At 41.6% G+C, this 25,307-nt stretch overlaps 1 protein-coding gene across 1 annotated transcript in view; it reads left to right on the top strand.

The window, feature by feature from the left end:
• Window positions 1-23,635, top strand: part of PANX1 (pannexin 1) — a 35,414-nt gene extending 11,779 nt beyond the window's left edge. Inside the window, exons 2-5 of the mRNA XM_058185175.1 lie at window positions 9,663-9,802; window positions 13,623-13,843; window positions 19,463-20,133; window positions 23,015-23,635. Of these exons, the coding sequence (XP_058041158.1) occupies window positions 9,663-9,802; window positions 13,623-13,843; window positions 19,463-20,133; window positions 23,015-23,103 (1,121 nt within the window). The 3' untranslated portion in view covers window positions 23,104-23,635. The remainder of the gene's footprint in view (window positions 1-9,662; window positions 9,803-13,622; window positions 13,844-19,462; window positions 20,134-23,014) is intronic.
• Window positions 23,636-25,307: the final 1,672 nt, after the last annotated feature.

The following is a 25,307-nucleotide window of genomic DNA, read 5'->3' on the forward strand; positions in this document are numbered from 1 at the left end:
CAGGTTATATGACGTTCTGACAGACCCCCCAAAAAGCAACTGTGACCTGACTTCAAAGTTCCGACATCTGGCCCCGTGCCCTGGGGTCACATGACCACATTTTAGGCACTTGGCCTCCGTTTCATATTTACAGTGGTTTGCAGCATCCCATGTTCCCGTAACCACAATTTACAACACTTTTGCTGGAAATCAGCATTTGCTTTGAGTTTTCTGGCCCAAGACATAATGAACAATTGGGCTCTTTTAACCATCACTGTAAAATCTCATGGAGATACGTTTAATGACTCGTGACCGTTTTTCACAGTTACGAACTTTGCAGTATTTCCATGAACCTGTGATCCAAATTCAGATGCTTGTCAGCTGGTTCATATTTATGACAATGGCAGCGTCCCAGGGTCACGTGATCCCCTTTTGCAACCTTCTGACAAACAAAGTCAATGGGGAAGCCAGTTTCACTTACTAACCGGGTAACTAATTTATCAACGGCAGTGATTCACTTAACGGTGGCAAGAAAAGTCGTAAAATGGGGCAGAACTCACTTAACAAATGTCTCACTGAACAACATAAATTTTGGGCTCAGTTGTGGTCATACCTCGAGGACTACCTGCATTATGTGTGAACAAGGCAACCAACTATACAGTAGTGGCCAAAATTGTGGAAACCTTTTGGGAAAAGTGTATTTTTGAGGTTTGATGGCTAATAACACCACTTTTTAGGGGGGAGTTTCAAGATAATCATATTCCACTGCTGGAATGGCCTGGGAATAGCCCAGACTTTAACCCAATTGAAAATCTATGGAGCCGACTAAAGAAACTTGATAGTCAGAAGCGACCTAGCAATAAAACCCAGTTAATAGAAGCCATCATTCAATCTTGATTTCACATTAGAACAGCTGCAGAACTAAAAGACTTGGTTCACTCCATGGGAAGACGTTGTAAGGCCGTAATGCATGTGAAAGGTTACCCAACTAAGTATTAACTGACATGATCATTTTTGTATATCTCGCTTTTTCTGTGGTGATAATTTTTGTATATCTCATTTTTTCTACATGTTTCACTTTTCTTCTTTATACTGTCACTGCTATTCTAATAGCAAATCGTTCATAAAAGTTATTACATTACATTCTTGATTAAATTATCTTTCCATTGATATATAATTTTATGTTACTACTCCCCCCCCATTAAAAAAAGTGGTGTTATTGGCTAGTTTTAGAAAATATCCTTTTCCCAAAAGGTTTCCACAGTTTTGGCCACTACTGTATATACTATGCGAGGACAACACTGTTTCGGTGGCAGCCTCCTTTTAACTTTTCTTTATTCTGTGTCAATTATAACAAGTGATGGTTTCTTGGCAGGGTCGGCATTATCATTTAGCAAAAGGATCAGATGCCCTGAGGCAGCGTCAAGATAGCTGAGGTGAAAACACTGTGCCATAATGCTTATGCGCACTGTTTAAGATAAACTCCTGCCTTCGGGCGCGGTGAGGACATGATCTCACTGGACACGCAGAAGAAAGAATCAGTAACCAGTTCAATAAGATTGTACGATTCTACCCGTGTAGCTAACCTAGGAGCGTAGCCATGCCTCTTTCTAGTATGAAGTAACTGCACAAACACCTTAATGACAAAGGTAATTGCCTAGAATTAACCATGACAGCATTTTCCTGCTTTAGGGACCAAGTCATCCCTCCCTTTGTGAAACTCCTATGGGATTGGTGCGTGAGATAGAAAAGAATTTTAAAAAATAATAGTTCTGGAGAAGGAAAAATATTGGTTAACTGATGTTTCTCCATCTTTCATTTTCATAATTAATGCAGTAATAAGCTGACGATAATAATCTTATTACTGTATTAATTAATGAATATGGTGAGCTATCTTGGACATATTTGCTCAGAAGCCAGCCATACTAAATTCAGGAGGATTAATTCTTCAGTAAACCAGCTAATTTAAGATAAGAGCTGATAAGAGGAAGTCAAAATCTTGGTGGGGACTAACAAAGTTATTGCTTTAATGGGGCCAATAATTGGCCCAATAATGGGCCAATTTGTTTTCTTCACCCGTTACCGTTTTTATTTAATTGAATCAGATCAAAAGTCTGCTCAGTGATAGGATCAGAGTTTCTCAGCCTTATTAATTTTTAAAATGTACGAATTTCAAGACTTAAAATTCCCCAGCCAGCATGCTGATTGGGGAATTCAAGGAGTTTTAAGTCCATACTTTGAAAACTTGATAAGGTTGCAAAACAATGGATTGGATGAAATCAGGGGTGGGCTTCAAAAATTTTAGCAAGGGGTTCTCTGCCCAGTTGCCAGGTGGCCGTGGCCATGGTGGCCGTGACCTAGTTGGCCTCCTGCACCATGGTGGGGGTAGGGGGACGTTTTTGCCCTTCCCTGGCTCTGGAGGCTTTCCTCAAGCCTCAGGGAGGGTGAAAACAGCCTCCCCAGGCTTTGGAGGCCCTCTGGAGGCTGGAAACGGGCCCATTTCTGGCCTTCCCAAACTTCTGGCAGGCCTGTTTTTGGCCCTCCCCGAGCCTCCACGCATCCCCTGCACTTACCTGCATCCAAAACGGGCCGCGTGGGGACTTCTGGGAGGGGTGGGTGGGGCGGGGCCAGCCAGGAGTGGGATTAGGGGGTTCTCAGAACTGCACAGAATCTTAGCTAGAGATTCTCCCGAACCCCCAGCAGCCCACCCTGGATGAAATATCTATTGTTCCCTATTGTAAAAGACTGAGTAATGCTGGTAAATCTTCTAAAGCAGGGGTCACCAACCGTTTAGACCTCAGGGACCACTAAATTCATAATTTTAAATCCTGCGGGCCACTAATATAAGTTTTTTAAAAAGATAAACAGTATTTAGTGCAATATAAAAAATGCAAATAATTTTTCTGCGGACCACCAAAATTTTCTCACGGACCAGCAGTGGTCCATGGACCACCGGTTGGTGACCACTGTTCTAAAGTACTAATATATCCACCATTGTCATAAGAAGCCTTGTGATACCCAGGGATTTTTCATATAGCTATGACAATTTCAGGTGAGACAGATGCTCCAGGTAGAATGCTTTGTATTTTGTTTGGATTGCTGCAATGTCCTATATTTGGATCTGCCCTTGAAGATTATCCAAAGATCTTTTACAAAGCCTTAAAGATATCAGAAATACATCAGTTTGCCACCCAATATGGGGATCCGGATGGGGCAGTACAGCCCTGTACAGCAGAGGTGAAATGCTTCTGGTTTGGACCGGATTGCCTGATCCGGTAGCAATGGCAATGGGTGGTTCAGAAAAACCCTATCCCTCCCCCATGCCCAGCTGAGCTGTGCGATCATCGGAGGCTTTTTTTTTTACTTTTAAAAGCATTTTTTTCTTCAGCCGAAAAAATGCTTTTAAAAGAAAAGAAAAGCCTCTGACGATCAGGCAACTCAGCTGGGATCATCAGAGCCTTTTAAAAGCATTTTTTTACAACCTCTTCAGCCAAAGAGGTTGTAGAAAAAATGCTTTTAAAAGTAAAAAAAAAAAAGTTGGCCACACCTACCCAGTCACACCCATGCCGACAGGACCAGTAGTAACAAATTTTACATTTCACCACTGCCATACAGTGGTTATCTTGACTGTAGATTGTTTATTAAAGCTTGGCTGTGGATTTTGGTAATTGGTTTATAGTGCTTGTATGTATTTTTATGTATTTATGATTGTATTTGGAGTGGGGGGAGGTTGGTAGTTTTTAAAAAATTGTTGTAAACTACCCAGTCATGTATATGGGTGGCTTGATAAATCAAACTAATAAAGAAGTACTTCAAAGGATTCAAAATAAAGTGAGCAAAATATTTACAGATATGGCCACATTTGTGAATATTATATCAATTTTAAACTTCATTGACACTGAATTAAATTGTGCATTGCAGGCTCAATGCAAGGAACTGGTTATTAATTTTCAAATAATTAATAAACAGTTTGACGGTGAAATATTTGACGGTGAATTATTATTATTTTCATGTCAGTCTATCCATGCATTAAGATTTTCTGTTGTGGGTGCCTCTTTAACAGAGGTGTTTAGTTTAACAACACAATATTTAGCAATAGAATGCTTTTATATGTAAGTTCACAGACAATTAGAATCCCTTTTATTTAGGGATTAACTATTTCTGCTGACTTATTCTGCACTTCATCTATGATACCACTGGTTATGAATTGCAGTGCAGTTCTAAATTTAAAAAACAGTTGTACAGAACCACGTTGCAGAAAAATAAAAAGAAGGGGACGCCTTTTTTTGAAACATCAGTTAAACTGAACGTAGCTACTAAAGTAGTTCGCATTACTAGTCTAAAATTATATCTGCATATTAGGTAGCAACTCGGATGCAATCTTGAAGACTGCACCCTTACATGTACATGATTGCAGTGGTATTTTTCCTGCTCCATACTTCTCCCTAATAGAGCACAACAGTCTCTGCGCATTTGGCATCTCATATACTTAATTCTTGGACTGCTGCCTAGAACGACAGCACAGCTTTTGTAGCTCATTTCTATCACTCCCCCCCACTTCTCTTCCCCTTCTCCACCCTACTGAGTTTTTGGAAGAAAAGAACCCTGGGTCCATGCCATGTTGATGAGGTCTCTTTTAACCCTTCTGTGGTCTCAGATAAAATGTTACTGTTGTCTATGATCAAATCCATGGCCAGTTTGATTATAGTACGTCGGTTGTCTTTGCAATACAAGGCAGCTCATGTGATTCATGAATCAGTCTTTGGAATTGCATTTGCAAACTGTTGTGGTCTGCCAGAAGTCTGTGGAGTTGGCAATGGAGTCAGACAGCGATGAGGCTGAGGTGAGGCCAGGGCCATCAGGGAGTGAGGTGCGGACTCCAGAGCCTCCAGAGACTGATAGTAGTGAGGCAGAGGAACAGGAGGAGCCTGTTCCTAATGCACGCAATGAGAAGAGCTGCCAGAAGGCAAGAGCAGCTCAAGCAGAGAGGACAACTTGGGAGTAGGACCAAGAGATGATTGGCCCCTCCCATAAGGCTTAAAACAGACCAGCAACGGCGTTTGGGCTTTGCCAGAAAACACCGTTGGTAGCTTCGTCTTCTGCTTCGTCTACGTCTTGTATTTATTCTTGTGACTTCTGAACATTTGCCAAGAAAGGCCTTTGGCAGTTTGCCTAATTGGACCAAGGTTTGCAGTAGGATTGAGGAATTTGTGTTGGGAGGAATTTGTTTTAATTTAGTTGGACTACGGTGGGAATGAAGTAATTCTCAGCTGTTCGAATAAAGTTTGGGTTTTTTTCACTTTCACTGAGTTTTCTACTGCCTACTTGGGCCTGGGTCACAACACAAACGATCTTCTAAACTTTCTTTGTTTCTCACGGTAATAATATATAATATTCCTCCCTCCCTTGGCTGTTTACTGCAATTTAAATTACAGGCTTCGATTCTATGGTTTTGATCTTTACATTAAATGGAAGTTTTCTGATACATAAACAAATCTGCATATATGGATGCAGCCAACCCTAGTAAACTCAGATACAGATTAACAGAGTTGGAAGGGACCTTGCACTACTATTAATCTTCTCATAGTTCCCATCACCAATCTCTTTCCATTTATGACTGTATGACTATAACTTGTTGCTGGCAATCCTTATGATTTATATTGATATATTGACCATCAATTGTGTTGTAAATGTTGTACCTTGATGAACGTATCTTTTCTTTTATGTACACTAAGAGCATATGCACCAAGACAAATTCCTTGTGTGTCCAATCACACTTGGCCAATAAAAATTCTGTTCTATTCTATTCTAAGCAGACCAAGCAGAAATAGTATCTATTTGAGTACACTCACCTCTGCAAGATAACTGAATACAGAACAAGAGAGTTGGAAGGGATCTTGAAGGTCTTCTAGTCCAACCCCCTGCTTAAGCAGGAGACATTATACCATTTCAGACAAATGAATGTCTAATCCCTTCTTAAAAACCTCCAGTGATGGAACACAACAAAAATGAGAAGCATAAAAACTTAATGATAAAATTACAATGGCTAATGTTGACTTCAGGCTGTCAATGAGAGAAAAGCAAAGTTACGACGACATGTCAGGAAAACAATATTGCTGAGGAATGTTTGTGCCCAGGTTAGAGAGCAAGGGTAGAAAAACTGTGAGAAGGTTGAAATCCAAATATATTTTATTCTTTATACTGTTTCCATCTTCCCTTAAAATATTCACAGAATCCACAATGGTCTGAGAATTAGTGTCAACAAGTTAATCATATTAGCAAACTTCCTCAAACCCCAAAATAAATTACCCAGACCTAATCCACATATTGAAAGGGCCGTGGTGGCTCAGGCTGTAAGATAGCCTGTTATTAAAACACAGCTGCCTGCAATTACTGCAGGTTCTAGTCCCACCAGGCCCAAGGTTGACTCAGCCTTCCATCCTTTATAAGGTAGGTAAAATGGGGACCCAGATTGTTGGGGGCAATAAGTTGACTTTGTATATAATATACAAATGGATGAAGACTATTGCCTTACACACTGTAAGCCGCCCTGAGTCTTCGGAGAAGGGCGGGATATAAATGTAAATTTAAAAAATATATATCAAAAGACAAAATCTGCAAACACAAATAGAGTTAAATTACTGGTAAATTTTCCGAGCAGAACTGTATGTTCACAAGAATAGACATATATACACACACACACAAACGCCAGTGGTGGGTTTCCAATATTCTTACCACTGGTTCACCGTGCACACACTCGCTTCACATGCATGCACACCTTCTGCCATGCGCTTTGCTAACTCGCGTGCCTTCCGCACATGCGCCCGTCCTCAAAAATGTGCCCACCCATAATTTCTGCTACTGGTTCGCCCGAACCAGTATGAACCGGCTGAATACTACTTCTGCTGCATGCCCTTCAACATGTAGTCACTTCCGCACCGCAGACAAGCTCCCCCTATAAAAGTTTGCCACTGTACCCCATTTCTCTGCAGTCTGCTTCTCAAAACAAAATGTTTTGCTTTTAGGAATAAATATTCCTTCTTTCTTCACAGCTGTCTGGCTCTTATTTTTATTTATTCTTCTAGGGCCCCGTCTTGAGTTGGAACCCCAACTCGAAAAATATGCAAGAGTTTTCTTATCTCCAGATTTGTTAGATTACAATTTCCACAGTTCCCAGTGATTTGGGAATTCCCTTTGAATGGTGGGAAAACAGAGAACAATATAACATGATTTAAGTAATGCAGCTGTAATGCTGGTGCCTTGTGGTTTCTTATTAACGGCTTAGGAGGGAATTTCCAAAAATCTGGAGAGGACATAGAGAATGGCCTTGAGGGACAGGTAGAAGAGTGGCTACCAAAGCAACGGTCAGATAAGACAGGCTTGAACCCAGGCAAAAAAAATAATGTGAGAAAACCTCTCAGACAAGCCACTCCCTAGTTCACACGAAGGTAAAGTGTAGGAGGGAGAAGCACATTCAGGTGAGCAAGATAGTTTCATAGCTTTTGCAATCAAAATAGTCCTGACCTATGCGACATTAGTTTCTCTGGTTCACCTTGTTGGACTGACAGAATCTGCATTACTTCCTTATTAGTGCTCCTTAGTTTATTTATTTACGCATATGTAAGTAATCCCTAAGGGACACGGTGGCTCAGTGGCTAAGACGCTGAGCTTGTCGATCGAAAGTTTGGCAGTTCAGCGGTTTGAATCCCTGTGCTGCGTAATGGGGTGAGCTCCCGTTACTTGTCCCAGCTTCTGCCAACCTAGCGGTTCGAAAGCACGTAAAAAATGCAACTATAGGGACCACCTTTGGTGGGAAGGTAACAGTGTTCCGTGAACCTTTGGCATTTAATCATGCTGACCACATGACCACGGAGACGTCTTCGGACAGTGCTGGCTTTTTGGCTTTGAAACAGAGATGAGCACTGCCCCCAAGAGTCAGGAATGTCTAGCACATATGTGCAAGGGGAACCTCTACCTTTACTAAGTAATCCCTTGATTTATGACCCTAATGGAGCTTATACACCATGGCTGTCAGTTGTGATGGTCATCATGTGACCAACTCAATGTTACGGCCTTTTTTTGTGGGAGTCGTTAATCAAACACCACAGTCATTAAGCAAACCATTGTTTTCTATATAGAGAGCCTTTTTTTTTTTTTTTGCTAAACGCTGAAAGTAAATGCTGGTTTCCAGCAAAATAATAAATTATCATTATGTGACTACAGGACACTGTGCATAGTCGTAAGTCTGGGTTGGTTGCCAAGTGCCCAAAACTCAGTCCAGGGACCCGTGGGGGTGGGTGGATGGATGGGGTCTGTTGGAACTTCAGAACTTGATCATAAGTGCCTTGAGGGGAGCGGGATAATTTCACTTAAGCAACCGGTTGTAAGCTGAGGACTATCTCTATATCTTTGGATATGCTGTTTCCCTCCCTTGATAAAAGCCCGTAGAGATTCTCAGTCATCCAGGTCATGGTTGTCCCAAAGGTGCTTTTTCTGGTGGCAACTGGACTAGCTTGCTTCTTCTTTCAAGACGTTTCGCTTTTCATCCAAGAAGCATCCAAAAAGAAGGACTAGGGGAGACATGATAGCTGTGTTCCAATATCTCAGGGGTTGCCACAAAGAAGAGGGAGTCGGGCTGTTCTCCAAAGCACCTGAGGGTAGAACAAGAAGCAATGGGTGGAAACTGATCAAGGAGAGAAGCAACCTAGAACTAAGGAAGAATTTCCTGACAGTTAGAACAATTAATAACTGGAACGACTTGCCTCCAGAAGTTGTGAATGCTCCAACACTGGAAATTTTTAAGAAAATGTTGGATAACCATCTGACTGAGATGATGTAGGGTTTCCTGCCTGGACAGGGGGTTGGACTAGAAGGCCTCCAAGGTCCCTTCCAACTCTGTTGTTATATTATATTATATTATATTATATTATAATATATTATATTATATTATATTATATTATATTATATTATATTATATTATATTATATTATATTATATTATATTATATTATATTATATTATTTTATATTATATTATATTATATTATATTATATTATATTATATTATATTATATTATATTATATTATATTATATTATATTATATTTATTATATTTATTATATTTATTATATTATATTAAGCTTCTTCAGCTGTCAGAATAGTGGGGAATGGAAGGCTTTAACTATACAATTTGGGATAAACTCCCTTTGAATGGTGTGGGAGTAGGAATGGATTTCCAGAGGAAAAATTGCAGACTACAGGAACCAGGAGCACCACTCAGGTGACCCTGAGGACACAGATAAACCTCCAAGTGGCCTCAAGGATTTTCTAAAAGGATGCAAATGACCAGCTGTCTGCAAGGAATATAAATCCTTCCATTCCCCACCATCCGGTCAGAGCTGAAGAAGCTTCTCGGATAAGAAGCGAAACGTCTTCAGAGAAAAACAAGAAAGTCCAGTTGCCTCCAGAAAAAGCTGCTTTGGCTCCTCCATGGATAATGGCGTTGAATTCTCTACCCAGAATAAAAAAAAAATAGCTTGTTAGGTGCCGACGAACATATCCTGCATTCCAATGTGCCCATGACATCTGCAGAAAATGGTTCCATTTGTTCCGTTGCATCCATGCATTATTCTCAATATTTCTTCTGTCTTTTGTAACTTCTTTTGCCTCCTGCTTTGTTTCGTAGGCACCCAGATGAGCTGTTTTTCCCCAAGTTCCTTTTCTTGGCGTCAGGCTGCTTACGTGGATTCCTATTGCTGGGCTGCAGTTCAACAGAAGCAGCTGTCCCAGAGTGAATCAGGGCATCTCCCCCTGTGGCTCCATAAGGTTTGAATAACCACATAATTCTCTGTTTCATTTTTCTCTCTCCTCCTTACTTTAAACCCAATTCTGAGAAGACTAAGGATAGAAACACCCTCTATTTTGTGCTGGTAAAGGGAATTCGGAGAGTTGAAGTCCACGCATCTTGAAGCTACCGTGTTTCCCCGAAAATAAGACCCTATCTTATATTTTTTTGAACCCTAAAATAAGCGCTTGGCCTTATTTTCGGGGAGGGCTTATTATTTTGGGGCGCGTGGAGCAAGATGGGGCTCCTCTTGCCGTCTTACCTGATTTCCAGCTCTGTCTCCCTAACCCTAACCAGAAGAAATGGGGACTGGCTGTGCATGTGTTTTAATATTTTCGGGGAGGGCTTATTTTTAGGGGGAGCTTATTTTAGCACATGGACTCAAAAGCCCAATTAGGTTTATTATCTGGGGAGGGCTTATTTTCAGGGGGAGCTTATTTTAGCGCATGCACTCAAAAGCCCGATTGAGTTTATTATCTAGGGAGGTCTTATTTTCGGGGAAACAGGGTATCAGGCTTGAAAAATACTGCTGTACCGTGTATTAATTCCCTGTGAATATATGTAACCCTTGGCCCATTATATTCTGATAAAATGTGCCCTTTTAATTTACAAATAGTGGTGTTAAATTTTATTTTAAACATTTTTATTTATTTTGCGGCACATATAGGCTGCTGAGTCATAACTAACTATGAGCAGTGCACAATCTTCCCTCCATAGCAGGGGTCTCCAACCTTGGCAATTTTAAGACTTGTGGACTTCAACTCCCAGAGCTGAGGAACTCTGAGAGTTAAAGTCCACAAGTCTTAAAGTTGCCAGGGTTGGAGATCCTGCCCCATAGCTTGGATGAAAACAAAACAGAATTTAAAAAAAAAATTTTTTTTAAAAATGGCAACATAAAGTTCTGCCAGTATTTCCAGCTCGCTCCCATTAAAACCAGCTCATTCCCATTCAAACACTTTTAATAACTGGAGGGATAAACACCGCTTTCAGAAGCTGGCTATTGACCAGTGTAGCTCCCAAAGTTACAGTGTTATGTGGTTGCAACAAGGAGAACCCATGATTACTCAGCCATCTGCATTCCAGACCAGGGGTCTCCAACCTTGGCAACTTTAAGACTTGTGGACTTCAACTCCCAGAGTTCCTCAACCAGCAAAGCTGGCTGAGGAACTCTGGGAGTTAAAGTCCACAAGTCTTAAAGTTGCCAAGGTTGGAGACCCCTGGTCTAAATGGTTATCATTTCTGAATGCCCTTCAGAGGTAGCCCCATGTAGAAGGCACTGTAGCAGTCCAACCTAGAGTAAGGCACAAATGACTGTAAACAAAGCTCCCAGATCCAGAAGACGTTTGAGCTCTTTACATATAAATATTTAAAGTTGTTTTCCCGAACCGCATCCACTCAAGATTGCTGAGGACCGTGAAACAAAAATTCAATGCAGACTAGAAGGAAAGAAGAAGGGAGTGCTATTTAACACCAGCTTTTGTTCCTGATGCAGGGCAAGATAAAGATCTAACAAAATGTAAAATCAATATTAATGCTTTCCTGGAAGATGTCTATCAAGCGCATTTTCCTGATCTAGCAATTCTAGATGAATTAGACTGCAACTCCTATAATTCAGTGTCTTTCTAGGAAATGAATTATATACACAGGATGCCAAGTTGCATAAGTGGACAAGGTTTCAAGTTCCTAACAGATAACATACTTTTTAATACATACTAACTATAACTCAGGGATGCGGTGGCTCAGGGGCTAGGACGTTGAGCTTGTCGATCAAAAGGTCGGCAGCTCAGCGGTTCGAATCCCTAGTGCTGCCGTGTAACGGGATGAGTTCCTGTTTCTTGTCCCAGCTTCTGCCAACCTAGCACTTCGAAAGCACGTAAAAAATGCAAGCAGAAAAAATAGGGACCACCTTTGGTGGGAAGGGAACAGTGTTCCGTGCGCCTTTGGCGTTGAATCATGCCGGCCACATGACCATGGAGACGTCTTCGGACAGCGCTGGCTCTTCGGATTTGAAACGGAGATGAGCACCGCCCCCTAGAGTTGGTAACGACTAGCTCATATGTGTGAGTGGAACGTTTACCTTAACTATAACTCTAAAAACATCTACATATATAACTCTAAAAACCAACCACATTATATTGACTTGATACTTACACATAGTCGTTCACTTCTGACTGATCGCTTAACAAACCATTCAAAGTTGGGATGGATTCCCCCAAAATGTACTTAGGACCCTGAAGTCCTGATGGCCCCACCCTCTCTGCCCTGCAGTCACATGACTACATTTTGAGTGCTCGGCAGTTGACCCGCATTCGTGGCTGTTTATAGCATCCTGCAGTCACATAATCACAATTTATGACATTTTGGGCAAAATCCAGCATTTACTTCTGGGTTTTGGCAAAGGTACCTTATACAAGTAGTCCTCGACTAATAACAGTTCATTTAGTGACTGTTCAAAGTTACAACAGCATTGAAAAATGTGGCTTATTACTGTTTTTCACAGTTACGACCTTTGTAGTTCCACAGTACGACCTTGCAGAAAAAATAATTGCAGAAAAAATAATTGCTACCAACTTGCCTTCCATTGAGGACCTGTATACTGCACGAATCAAGAAGAGGGCCGTGAAAATATTTGCAGATCCCTCACATCCTGGACATAAACTGTTTCAACTCCTACCCTCAAAACGACGCTATAGAGCACTGCACACCAGAACAACTAGACACAAGAACAGTTTTTTCCCGAAGGCCATCACTCTGCTAAACAAATAATTCCCTCAACACTGTCAGACTATTTACTGAATCTGCACTACTATTAATCGTTTCATAGTTCCCATCACCAATCTCTTTCCACTTATGACTGTATGACTGTAACTTTGTTGCTGGCAATCTTTATGATTTATATTGATATATTGATCATCAATTGTGTTGTAAATGTTGTACCTTGATGAACGTATCTTTTCTTTTATGTACACTGAGAGCATATGCACCAAGACAAATTCCTTGTGTGTCCAATCACACTTGGCCAATAAAAAATTCCATTCTATTCTATTCTATTCTATTCTATTCTATTCTATTCTATTCTATTCTATTCTATTCTATTCTATTCTATTCTATTCTATTTTGATCGTGTGATTAAAATTCAGATGCTTGGCAAGTGGTTCATATTTATGACTGTTGCAGTGTCCAGGGATTAGGTGAACGTCTGACGAGCAAAGTCAATGGGACAGCCAGATTTTCTTAACCACTGTATTCTTAACTTAGCAACTGCAGTGAGTCGCTTAACAAATGTCACAAGAAAAGTTGTAAAGTAGGGCAAATTCATTTAACAAGTGTCTTACTTCACAACAAATTTTGGTCTCCGTTGTGGTCGTAAGTTGGTAAGACTACTAGAATTAATGGTTTGATTAATGACCGCGTATTTGCTTAATGACCCCGATGATTTGTTTAATGGCCCCTGAAAAAAGAAAGGTCGTAAAATGGGAACACTCATGCGGGTTACCTGCTTTACAAATCATCATGACTTATGACCATAATGGGCAGGCTCTCTTTCGGTCGTAAGTCAATGACTCTTGTAGTCCCATAAACTGCCGTTGTTTACATATGGGACTACAAAACCCAGAACTCTTAGCCAGGATGTCTACCCCAAATCATAGACAGTGCATACATTCCCACCTGTAAGATGTCAGGTCATTTGGAGTTTCTTGTCTGACCTGCCGGTGAATGACCACAATAAAATGACTTGATTTGTGCCAGCCTGAATTGGAGTCCTGGTTGAAGGTTCTTTCTCCCGATCTTCTCCTTCAGTTTTTCCCGTACATCCTTCTGCTGCTTGCCATCTTGCTGTACCTGCCGTGGCTCTTTTGGCGTTTCACCGCCGCGCCTCACCTTTCTTCGGATCTGAAATTTATCTTGGAAGAACTTGACAAGGCTTACAACCGAGCCATCAAAGCTGCCAACAGTTGCCGGAACTGCGATGCCAGAGATGCAGCCAGCTCCCCTCCTGCCATTGAAAACATTGCACAGAGGTAACATCTCTTTCTTGCTTTTCCAGTTTTCTTCAGATTTACCTTATTTATTTATTTATTTATTTATTATATTTGTATACCGCCCTTCTCCCGAAGGACTCAGGGTGGTTCACAGCCAGTAAAAACAAAATACATATAATACAAATTAAAAACAATATAAAAAAACTAATTCGATTAATGGCCTAAAAATTTTAAATACAATTAAAAACCCTGTTTAAAACCCCTAATTCAAAACCCTGATTTAAAACTATGTTCAAGCTAGTCCTGCACGTCGAAATAACAACGTCTTCAGCTCGCGACGGAAGATCCGGAGGTCGGGGAGTTGACGAAGCCCTGGAGGCAACTCGTTCCAGAGGGCGGGAGCCCCCACAGAGAAGGCCCTCCCCCTGGAGGTCGCCAGCCAACATTGTTTGGCTGACGGTATCCGGAGGAGGCCCTCTCTGTGAGAGCGCACTGGTTGATGTGAGGCTACTGGTGGCAGTAGGCGGTCTCGTAAGTACCCCGGTCCTAAGCCATGGAGCGCTTTAAAGGTGATGACAAGTACCTTGAATTGAACCCGGAAGACCACTGGGAGCCAGTGCCGACTGCGCAGGAGAGGTGTCACACGGGAGCCACGAGGTGCTTCCTGTATCACCGCGCAGCTGCATTCTGGACCAGTTGAAGTCTCCAGGTACCCTTCAAGGGGAGCCCCATGTAGAGAGCGTTGCAGTAGTCCAGGCGGGATGTAACAAGGGCATGAGTGACTGTGCACCTTCGCCCACTGCGGTCTCCTCTGCTGGAGAACAAGCTTATCATCCCACAGCCTGGTTGAACTTTTGCTTCAAGGATGGTGAAGGAGCTGAGTAGGTCTTCCACTAGCCCGACAAGGGAAGTAAGATTTTTTTGGATGAAATGGATAAATTTTGGACATCCTGCATCATCTAGAATAGCGTTTGTTGAGGTATTCTGGGAGTTGAACGGCCCACGGATTTCCACTGCTCTCCTTTCCTCTGCCTTCTGTGCATCCATGTGTCAGGCACTGGGCCCAGCTGTTCCTCCTCTTCCTCATCAGCCACCTCCAGACCTGGAGGCTGTTGACTCTCCATCTGAGGACTGACGGACAGTCCAGGCTCTGTCTCTCTCTCTTACAGTTCCATCCCCTTGGAGCTCTCAGGTTGCCTTGATGCTGATCCTGACTCCCACGCTTCCTCCTCCTCCTCCTCCTCAAAATGGTTAAGCTTAGGAAACTGATCTAGAAACTTTGTGACTGACCTCATCATGGCTGTCTTGGGTGGCACCTCTTGTGCCATCACCTCAAAGACCACGTTGTCCTGTCATAAAGATGGGAAATGGGGAGTCATGGGCATCCCTTTATATATCCCTCTCAGAACAGCCAGGAGATGGTAGGACAACATTTTCAGCGTTGATGGTGGTTTGTTCTCCGAACTTGCTATTTAGCTTCCAAATTTTTCATCACCAGGCTAGGTGACATCCTCAGTGGGACTTTGGTTCAAGTGTCTTTTTTTAATTCTTCTTTTATTCATCTCACGTGGTAGGTTTTTTTTTAAGTTTGTTGGTGGACTTTTAGGGATTTCAAGGAGAAAACAAACACCTTGAGTCTTACAATGGGTTTTAATACCGGTTGTTCTCACTAGCCTCTTCTCCCAAATCAAACAAATTTATCCTATGACTTCCAACTAGAATAGAATAACAGAGTTGGAAGAGGCCTTCGAGGTCTTCTAGTCCAACCTCCTGCCCAGGCAGGAAACCCTACACCACTTCAGACAAATGGTTATCCAACATCCTCTTAAAAACTTCCAGTGTTGGGACATTCACAACTTCTGCAGGCAAGTTGTTCCACTTATTAATTGTTCTAACTGTCAGGAAATTTCTCCTTAGTTCTAAGTTGCTTCTCTCCTTGATTAGTTTCCACCCATTGCTTCTTGTCCTGCCCTCAGGTGCTTTGGAGAATAGCTTGACTCCCTCTTCTTTGTGGCAGCCCCTGAGATATTGGAACACTGCTATCGTGTCTCCCCTAGTCCTTCTTTTCATTAAATTAGACATACCCATTCTTTATACAGTATGTTTTAGCCTCCAGTCCCCTAATCATCTTTGTTGCTCTTCTCTGCACTCTTTCTAGAGTCTCAACATCTTTTTTACATCATGGTGACTAAAACTGGATGCAGTAGTCCAAATGTGGCCTTACCAAGGCATTATAAAGTGGTATTAACACTTCATGTGATCTTGATTCTATCCCTCTGTTTATGCAGCCTAGACCTGTGTTGGCTTTTTTGGCAGCTGCAGCACACGGCTGACTCATATTTAAATGGTTGTCCACTAGTAAGATCCCTCTCACAGTAACTCTTTGGTTGCTACTTTAAACCTTATAATTGTCCCCCCCACCTCAATGCTAAGTCCACCCACCCACTGTGGTGATGTCACCAGCCTTGTCACCTGCAGCCCTCAGAACAAAACAAAGCAAGTCCACTGCACTCCCTTTTTAAGGAAGTGCAAATTTTTGGCCACAACAAACTGGCCCCTCTGCCCTACAAAGGAAGTGGATATCAGTTCATAGATTTTGGCATTGGAGTCAGCATGTTGTCATGTTAATTATACCAAAAACATGGAATTATTCAGTTTAATGTTTCATGGTTCCTAGAAATGCTCCCAACCAATTCAAGACTTTGAGGCCTTGGCCTCCTCAAAAATCCGGTTTATTGGGTACATCATATCAGCACGGTCAAAGATGACACGAACACTGAATAATTCCCGGGTTTTTGGTATAATGAAAGAATAGATACTATTCACCCCCTTTGTGTCACAGGTCACGTGATGAACTTCAGGTTTTTGTTTTTGTTTTTGTTTATTAAATTTTTATACCGCCCTTCTCCCGAAGGACTTAGGGCGGTGTACAGCCGAGATAAAACACGAAATATATACAAATTAAAACATTTAAAACCTAGCAAATTACAAAAAGGCTGAATATTAAAATTTAGTTTTAAAATTTTAGAAATATTAATAAAACCCCAAATTAAAATTTGACACTATTATGCCAGTCCCGCTTGAATAAATAGGTGTGTTTTGAGCTCACGACGGAAGGTCCGAAGATCAGGCACTTGACGTAAGCCAGGGGGAAGTTTGTTCCAGAGCGTCGGTGCCCCCACAGAGAAGGCCCTGCTCCTGGGGGCCGCCAGCCGACACTGTTTGGCGGACGGCACCCTAAGGAGACCCTCTCTGTGAGAGCGTACAGGTCGGTGGGAGGCATAAGGTAACAGCAGGCGGTCTCGTAAGTACCTGGGTCCTAAGCCATGGAGCGCTTTAAAGGTGGTAACCAAAATCTTGAAGCGCACCCGGAAAACCACAGGAAGCCAGTGCAGGCTACGGAGTAGTGGTGTTATGTGGGAGCCACGAGCGGCTCCCGTTACCACTCGCGCAGCCGCATTCTGGACTAACTGTAGCCTCCGGGTGCACCTCAAGGGCAGCCCCATGTAGAGAGCATTGCAGTAATCCAACCTAGATGTAACCAGAGCGTGAGTGACCGTGCATAAGGCATCCCGGTCAAGGAAAGGACGCAACTGGCGAACCAAGCGAACTTGGTAAAGGCCCTCCTGGAGACGGCCGCCAGATGTTCATCAAAGGACAGCCGTCCATCCAGGCGGATGCCCAAGTTGCGAACCACCTCCTTTGGGGCCACTAACTCGCCCCCAACAGTCAGCCGCGGCTGCAGCTGACTGTACCGGGGTGCCGGCATCCACAGCCACTCCGTCTTGGAGGGATTGAGCTTGAGTCTGTTTCTCCCCATCCAGACCTTCTCAACACTCCCTCCTTCCGTTGCTAGGGCATGTTCAGTTGACCTTGGTTTTCAGGAGCCTTATCATTGTCGTTTCTGGCACATTGGAGGAAAACATTCTACATTCCACCAGTCCTCCTCACCCTGCCATAAGTGTGGTAACTAAGAAACAAAGCAAGAAAAATACAGCTTCAGCTAGAGTCGTTTTGAGAGTTGACACATGTTACTTTAGATATGAAGTAGAAAACTTAGAGCAGTGTTGCTCAACCTTGGCAAGTTTAAGATAGGTTGACTTTAACATGGCTGGGTTGGAGCTGAAGTCCACCCATCTCAAGCTTGCCAAAGATGACAAACGCTGCCTCGGTGTGACTTCTGTGCATTTACTTCAGTTAATTCCCTAATGGGCAATGGCTGTTCATTGTGCATTTGATGAATATTCATGTTTCATCTTCCCTTTCAAAACACCCCTCCCTATTCATTTGGAGGATTTCTACAGGTGAAGATAAGAAGGAGTGATTAGTGTTCTGTCACTTAAATTAAATCCAAGGCGGCTTACGGCAGAATGTTAACGACGTCTGAGTATTCCTCATTATAAGCGCTCTCTTATGAAAGTGTAAGTCTTCATAATGAGTTTTGGAATTACAGATGGCGCGAAACTGTCGGGTGTGCCATGGCAGATTCACACAAGCTAAACATATTTGTTTATCCGGAGGTTCAATTAAACTGATGTTGCTGTGTCTTTTGATTTGAAACCAGTCCTGTACTATACAGGTAGTCTTCGACTTATAACCACAATCGAGCGACCACAAAGTGAATTTGGCTTCCCCATTCACTTTGTTTTGCTGCATAAGGTGGCCATGTGTCCCTGGGACTCTGCAACCATTATAAATCTATGCCAGTTGCCAAGGGTCTGAATTTTGATCATGCACCAACAGTCGGAGATATGACAAATGGTCATAAGTCACGTTTTCAGTGCCAATGTAATTTTGAACAGTCACTAAATGGTTGTAAGTCGAGGACTACATATTCCCATGATGGCGAACCTATGGCACGCATACACAGCCATCTCTCTGGGCACATGAGCTGTCGGCCGTTGCTCTTCCGGTGTGCCAGCCAGCTGGTCTTCACACGTGCATGCGTGCCAGAAACTGGAAGACCAAGTGTCCGGTGTACATGCACGCTCTGAAAACCGGAAGATCATCTTCCCAGTGTACGCATGCGCACCAGGCAGCTACTCTTCTGGTTTCTGGGCTGTGCATGCTCACCGGGCAGTTGGTCTTCGCGCACGCATGCCCACCCAGAAACTGGAAGACCAAGTGGCCGCTACGCATGCATGTGCCGGAAACCGGAAGATCATATTTCCGCCATGTGCATGTGCACCAGGCAGCTGCTCTTTCTGTTTCCTGCATGTGCGCGCGTTCCCCCGGGTGCACTCCCGTTTTGGCACTTGGTACCGAAACACTTCACCAACACTGACCTATACAATAGTTCTCAAGCTTGATGAGTATAGAATCTTTATAACTACTGCAAAAAGCACATAAAATAAGGTTGGTCCCATGATATGCCCATTTTATAACCATTGCAGCACACAACCATAATGGTCCGGCTCCATCTCCGGTCATATGTTGAGGCCTACCTGTATTGTTTTAATCATGATTAAATTTTGGAGTATTGCTAATTATTCCCACCTTTAATTTATTTCGAAGTTGAAAAATACATTGAAACAGGAGGGAGACGAAAGCAGGTACCTGGGAATGTTGAGGTATTGGATGCTAAGTAATTTCTAAAGCAAGTGAAATCCTGATATAAACATTCCTGGAAATTGGCTTTTTTTTGGTTTTGTTTTCCAGTTTATGGGAGATCTCCGACAGCCACTTTAAATACCCTATCGTGGAACAATATCTGAAGACAAAGAAGGGCTCCAAGAACTTAATCATCAAATACATTATTTGCCGTTTGCTAACTTTAATCATTATCCTCTTTGCTTGCCTCTTCCTGGGATACTATATCAGTCTTTCCTCCTTGACCGATGAGTTCATTTGCAACGTCAAAACCGGGATACTAAAAAATGACACGAACATTCCAGATCGATTTCAGTGCAAAATGATTGCCGTTGGGGTCTTCCAGTTGCTGAGTTACATCAATTTCATCGTGTACGTGCTGATCACACCGTTGGTGATCTACGCCTTCTTCGTCCCTCTCAGGCAAAGCTCGGACATCCTTCAGGTCTACGAGCTCCTGCCGACATTTGATGTTCTCAAAGTCAAAGCGAAACACTACAACGACATGAGCCTCTACCTGCTTTTTCTGGAGGAAAACGTGAGCGAGCTGAAATCTTACAAGTGCCTCAAAGTTCTGGAGAGCCTCAAAGGCAGCGGGGAGAGGTTTGATGCCATGCAGCTCCTGAGGAACCTTGGCTCGATTAAAATGGATGCCATGGATGCCAAGCCAAACACCACCCGCAAGGAGAATAGGAAAAAAGCAGACGTGGAAATGTCCAACGATGCAGCAGAATTGAAAGGTAACACTATCTTCTTCTGCTTTTATTTTTTTCCTTTGTTTAGGTGAGTCGACCCACATTGACATTTTGGTGACACACTAGCAAATACCAAAGGGGCTTGCTCAGGGTGTCCTAGATTGAAATCAGACTTGAAATCCTGGGTTTAGAAAACTTAGAACTCCGCCGTCTTCAACAGGACCTGTGTTTAACTCATAGAATCATCTATTGCAATGTCCTTCCTGTTGAAGACTACTTCAGCTTCAATCACAACAATACAAGAGCAAACAATAGATTTAAACTCAATGTTAACCGCTACAATCTTGATTGCAGAAAATATGACTTCTGTAACAGAGTTGTTAATGCTTGGACTCTGTGGTCTCTTCTCAAAATCCCCAAAGCTTTAACCAAAAACTGTCTACTATTGACCTCACCCCATTCCTGAGAGGACTATAAGGGGCATGCATAAGAGCACAAATGTGCCTACCGTTCCTGTCCTATTGTTTCCTTTCATTATATCCAATTAATATAGTTATTACATACTTATGCTTATATATATATGCTTATATATTATATAGTTACTTTCATGCTTATGCTTATATATACTGTTGTGACAAAATAAATAAATAAAATAAAATAAAAATTGGGGAGAGGAGTTAGATCAGTGATGGCTAACCTTTTCGGCTCCGAGTGCCGAAAGCACGTGCATCTGTGCACACCCATAATGCAATGCATGCACGCCCCTGTGTGTACTCCACCCCTGCGCATGCACGTACCATCCTACTCATGCACGCACAACATCCTGCGAACGACACCCGTGCGTGCGCCCCTGTGTATGTGCTTTTGACTCCCGCATGGGCCCTGCGCATGCGCGGCAGAGACCCAAAAATCTGCTGGCCGGTGGGAGGCGTGTGTGAATACGTGGCAGAGCTTAGCTGGGGCGGTGGCTCGCGTGCCTGCAGAGAGAGGGCTCTGGGTGCCACCTGTGGCACACATACCATAGGTTTGCCATCACGGAGTTAGATAAAGAATTGTTTCTCTTTCGTTTGGGGTCTGATGGGAGGGGGATAAGATGCCAGCAGAGTCTAGTTAGACATTTTCCAAATTTTTGCACGCCGAGACCAAAAGGTTTGCTATCGCTGAGGCAGGTTGTAATTTGCTGTTACTCTACTACACGTTCGCAAATGTTAAAATATTATACTGGGAATAGAACAATTTCAACAATGCAAAAACAGCATTATGTCATAGCAGATTTGCAGAAGAATGACTTATTTGTTAATATTCTTTATGGGAACGTTTGGGATTTAAAGCTTTGGATCAAATATGTAGTTGTGTTCACTCACATTATTGAAGGGGCATAGAAACATTAGTAATAATAAAATTTCCTAGGCATTGTTTTAATAATCTCAATTGTATTAACCCACCAATTTTAGTCTGAAGTTTAATAAGGACATGTTTTGATTTGAATGATGCATTAGAATATTATAGACAGGTAGCAGATGCACAGGCAGACAGAAAAATAAGTAGATAAAGGGGGGAAGAGACAAATCCCTATAAATAGCATCCACTAATATACTGATTTCAGATACAGTACATAGTATTTCATTTACTAACAATAACACCAAACATAGGCTATCTTTTCATGTAATGCCAAGACAGTAGAAAATAAAAATGGCTTATTGAAATTTTGCTTTAAAATATTGTTTTTTTTATACCCATAAGATCACTTTTTTTAATATCAAAACAATTCTGCTACTTACATATTGATAAATCTAATTGTCCGTAATCATATTGACAACTTTCAGATTATTTATTAAAACACATATATGATGATTGTATATTATAAACTTTTCCTGACAGAATTAGTTCTCATGACAGGTTCCCAATCTGGTTTCAAATAATGCATGTTTCATTAAAAAACTAGCTGGTATTTTAAAAAGGGGTTTTATTTTTTTACAGTCTTAACCATTCATTCATATTGAATACAGTGGTCCTGGGAGAAGCACAAATGATATAAAATACGTATAAAAATCCTAATCAAAACATAATATTTTGCACCATTTGTGAAAGCAAACCTAGCTGAGTTTAAACCTATGGGTTTAAGTCAGGCAAAGCAACACTTCTAATAGACTCCCCTGAAATCAATGGATCTTAATTTAATTGAATGAATTGATTGACATTGGTGTCTTTCAAACTTGACAACTTTTAGATATGTGGACTTTAACTCCCAGAATTCTCCTGGCAGACTTTCTACACATCTTAAAGATACCATTCTGATTTATATCACTTTAATCTAGATTACCTGGTTCAAATGTCTGGCATTTTTTTTAAAAAAGCAGCCTTGATATTGGTCTTAATCACCCATCCTCTTTCTTTCTCAAGTCATATATATTCCAGGATTGGTTATTACATCTCAGCCTAGACTTAATTTTCTTTAGGTAAAGGTAAAGGTTCCCCTTGCACATATGTGCTAGCCGTTCCCGACTCTAGGGAGCGGTGCTCATCTCCGTTTCAAAGCCGAAGAGCCAGCATTGTCCAAAGATGTCTCCGTGGTCATGTGGCCGGCATGACTAAACACCAAAGGCGCATTGAACACTGTTCCCTTCCCACCAAAGGTGGTCCCTATTTTTTCTACTTGCATTTTTTACGTGCTTTCGAACTGCTAGGTTGGCAGAAGCTGGGACAAATAACGGGAGCTCACCCCATTACGCGGCACTAGGGATTTGAACCGCTGAACTGCCGACCTTTTGATCGACAAAATCAGTGTCTTAGCCACTGAGCCACCACGTCCCTCAATTTTCTTTAGCCATGCTTATAAAGCCATGAAATAAGATAAAAGGAGATTACTCTATGGAAGTGCTTTAATTAAAAGGATATAACAAGTTTCTTTCTGGCCTTTCCACAGATCTGAATGAGCCAAAATTGCCTGATGATACTGAAGGGACAAGTAAAGACGGCAAGATTCGCCAGAGACTTCTAGATTCTTCTTGTTGATGGATTCAGCCTGTAGCTGATAGGTGCTGAAAGCCATTTCGAACAGCTGAGGCATAAAGCCATCTCTATTACACCACATGATTGCCTTCCCTCTGTTTACAAGGACCTGGAACAGAAAGGCAAATAAGTGTGTGACAATAATTGAGCTGTCTGTGTTTACATGTCTACAGTTTACATGAATATTATGCCTAGAGATACACCGATGAGGTGAACTATGCCAATTCTCATTAGGGAGGGAAAGCCGAAGTACTGAATTTGAAAGAAAAGAAGTAAAATAAGGAGAATATTTCAGATTGGTTTCATAGAGGTGTAGACATCAGTTCCATATTATTCAGTATCTTCAGCCATAACGGAGTGCCCAGATAACAAATGAACAACAATCAATACAACATTTGGCAATGTAGTAGTGACATTACAAATACTCATCATGTAAGTAAGTAAAGTATATTCTTTGGTCTATAGCCAGGGGTCTGCAAACTTGGCTCTTTTAAGACTTGTGGACTTCAACTCTCAGAGTTCCTCAGCCAGTTTTGCTGGCTGAAGAACTCTGGGACTTGAAGTCCACAAGTCTTAAAAGAGCCAAGTTTACAGACCCCTGGTCTATACCACTTTGTATAAAACTATGGAAGCAACCAAGTTTCTTTACAAGTAGTTCTGTGGATAAAGTGTCAGTCATACCTCTCACTTGTGCCTGTCTTCCATGAGATTTTACAGTTCAGAGATGGAGAATTGGTGACTATCTACAGGTAGATGAACACCTGCTATCCCTCTCATTAATCCTGTTGTTGTCAGGAGTTGGACATGGTACTATTGACAACCTTTGAAATTCCAGTGTTTCTATGCAACATGGAATACAGCATATTCTGTTAAAACCACCAGTTACAAAACAATCTTAAAAGTTAGTAGCTTCAGGATAGTGGAACAAAATACCAAAAAAATGGAAATGCTTCCTTGAATCTTATCTTGAGATTGCCTGCCTGGTTTTTCTACTTCATGGCTGTACTTCACTGTTATATACACAAAAACCAAAATATTAAGCAACTAGAACTGGTGGGAGAATGTTTGAAACTTTTGGACCATGACGTGTAGAGACTAGCCTATATAAATAGAAAAAAAATAAGACGACTTTGAACTCTTCTACAAGGTAGGTTGATTTTTACAAGTAAACCTAGAGAAAAAAAGTTATTGCCTTTACCTGAATGAAATCTATCAAAGGTAGAAGTCTCCTTAATTCTTACTAAATTCACCAGTGCACTTTTCTTCACAAGATGGAAGTAGTTTACTAGTGTCACCTTCTCAGGTGTTTTCCCAAGTTCTAGATCAAGTACACAGCTATGTGCTTTTTTATTTATTTATTTTTATTTTGGCAAGTTTACAGGAGCAACTAATCAGCGCAACTCTGCTTAGCATTTTCAAAATCAGTTCTGTGTATCTCTTTTGGACGAATAGATGATTCCAAATTTAAGATGGTCCTTTACACTCCAATCTACTTTCTATAATAAAATGAAGGCTCTATTACCACATTTTCATCTAGTCCAAGATGACCTAAAATTTTAAAGATAAATTAAGGACAAAAACAAATCTTCCTTTCAGATAAATACTGTATATAATGAAGCAATTCCTTCTTTATTACAACAACTCATATAAAGGAGCTGTGACGGTGACTAGAAACAGGAACAGGATCCTTACTTGAGGTATTTTGGATAAGTTCTTCGATTATCTAGGTTCTTTAGTGTTGAAAAAAGCTTTTTAAAAAAGTGCAGAGAATTGTCCATCCATTTCTGAAAAAGATACTTCAGTGTGCTTCTCAACACATTTTGTAAACACAGCCTTAAATATCACCTTTCTGCACTAGAAAGTTTTTTTCCAACTTTCTCAGACTCTGTGGTGTATTTTTCTCCGCCTTTCACCCCAAGGACTGAATTCCAATAGAAGAATAATTCTGAGGCATCCATGCGGATGATGGGAGATGTGGATTATTTAAGGAGACTTCAAAAGAACTTCAAAATCATCCATATCCCATTTTCTTGGAGGCTGCCATTCTAACAAGGCAACAAATAATAGATAATTCATCATATGATTGCAAGTTCAAGGATAAATCGTGGAAAAGTTAGAATTGCAAACTGAAATGTACAGATGTTCATTATCTCAGGCTCTGCGTATCTTCTCAAACCAGGCATCATCTTGTACTTCTGCATTTCTTC

This window comes from Ahaetulla prasina, chromosome 5 (assembly GCF_028640845.1).
Source record: "Ahaetulla prasina isolate Xishuangbanna chromosome 5, ASM2864084v1, whole genome shotgun sequence".
NCBI lineage: Eukaryota > Metazoa > Chordata > Lepidosauria > Squamata > Colubridae > Ahaetulla > Ahaetulla prasina.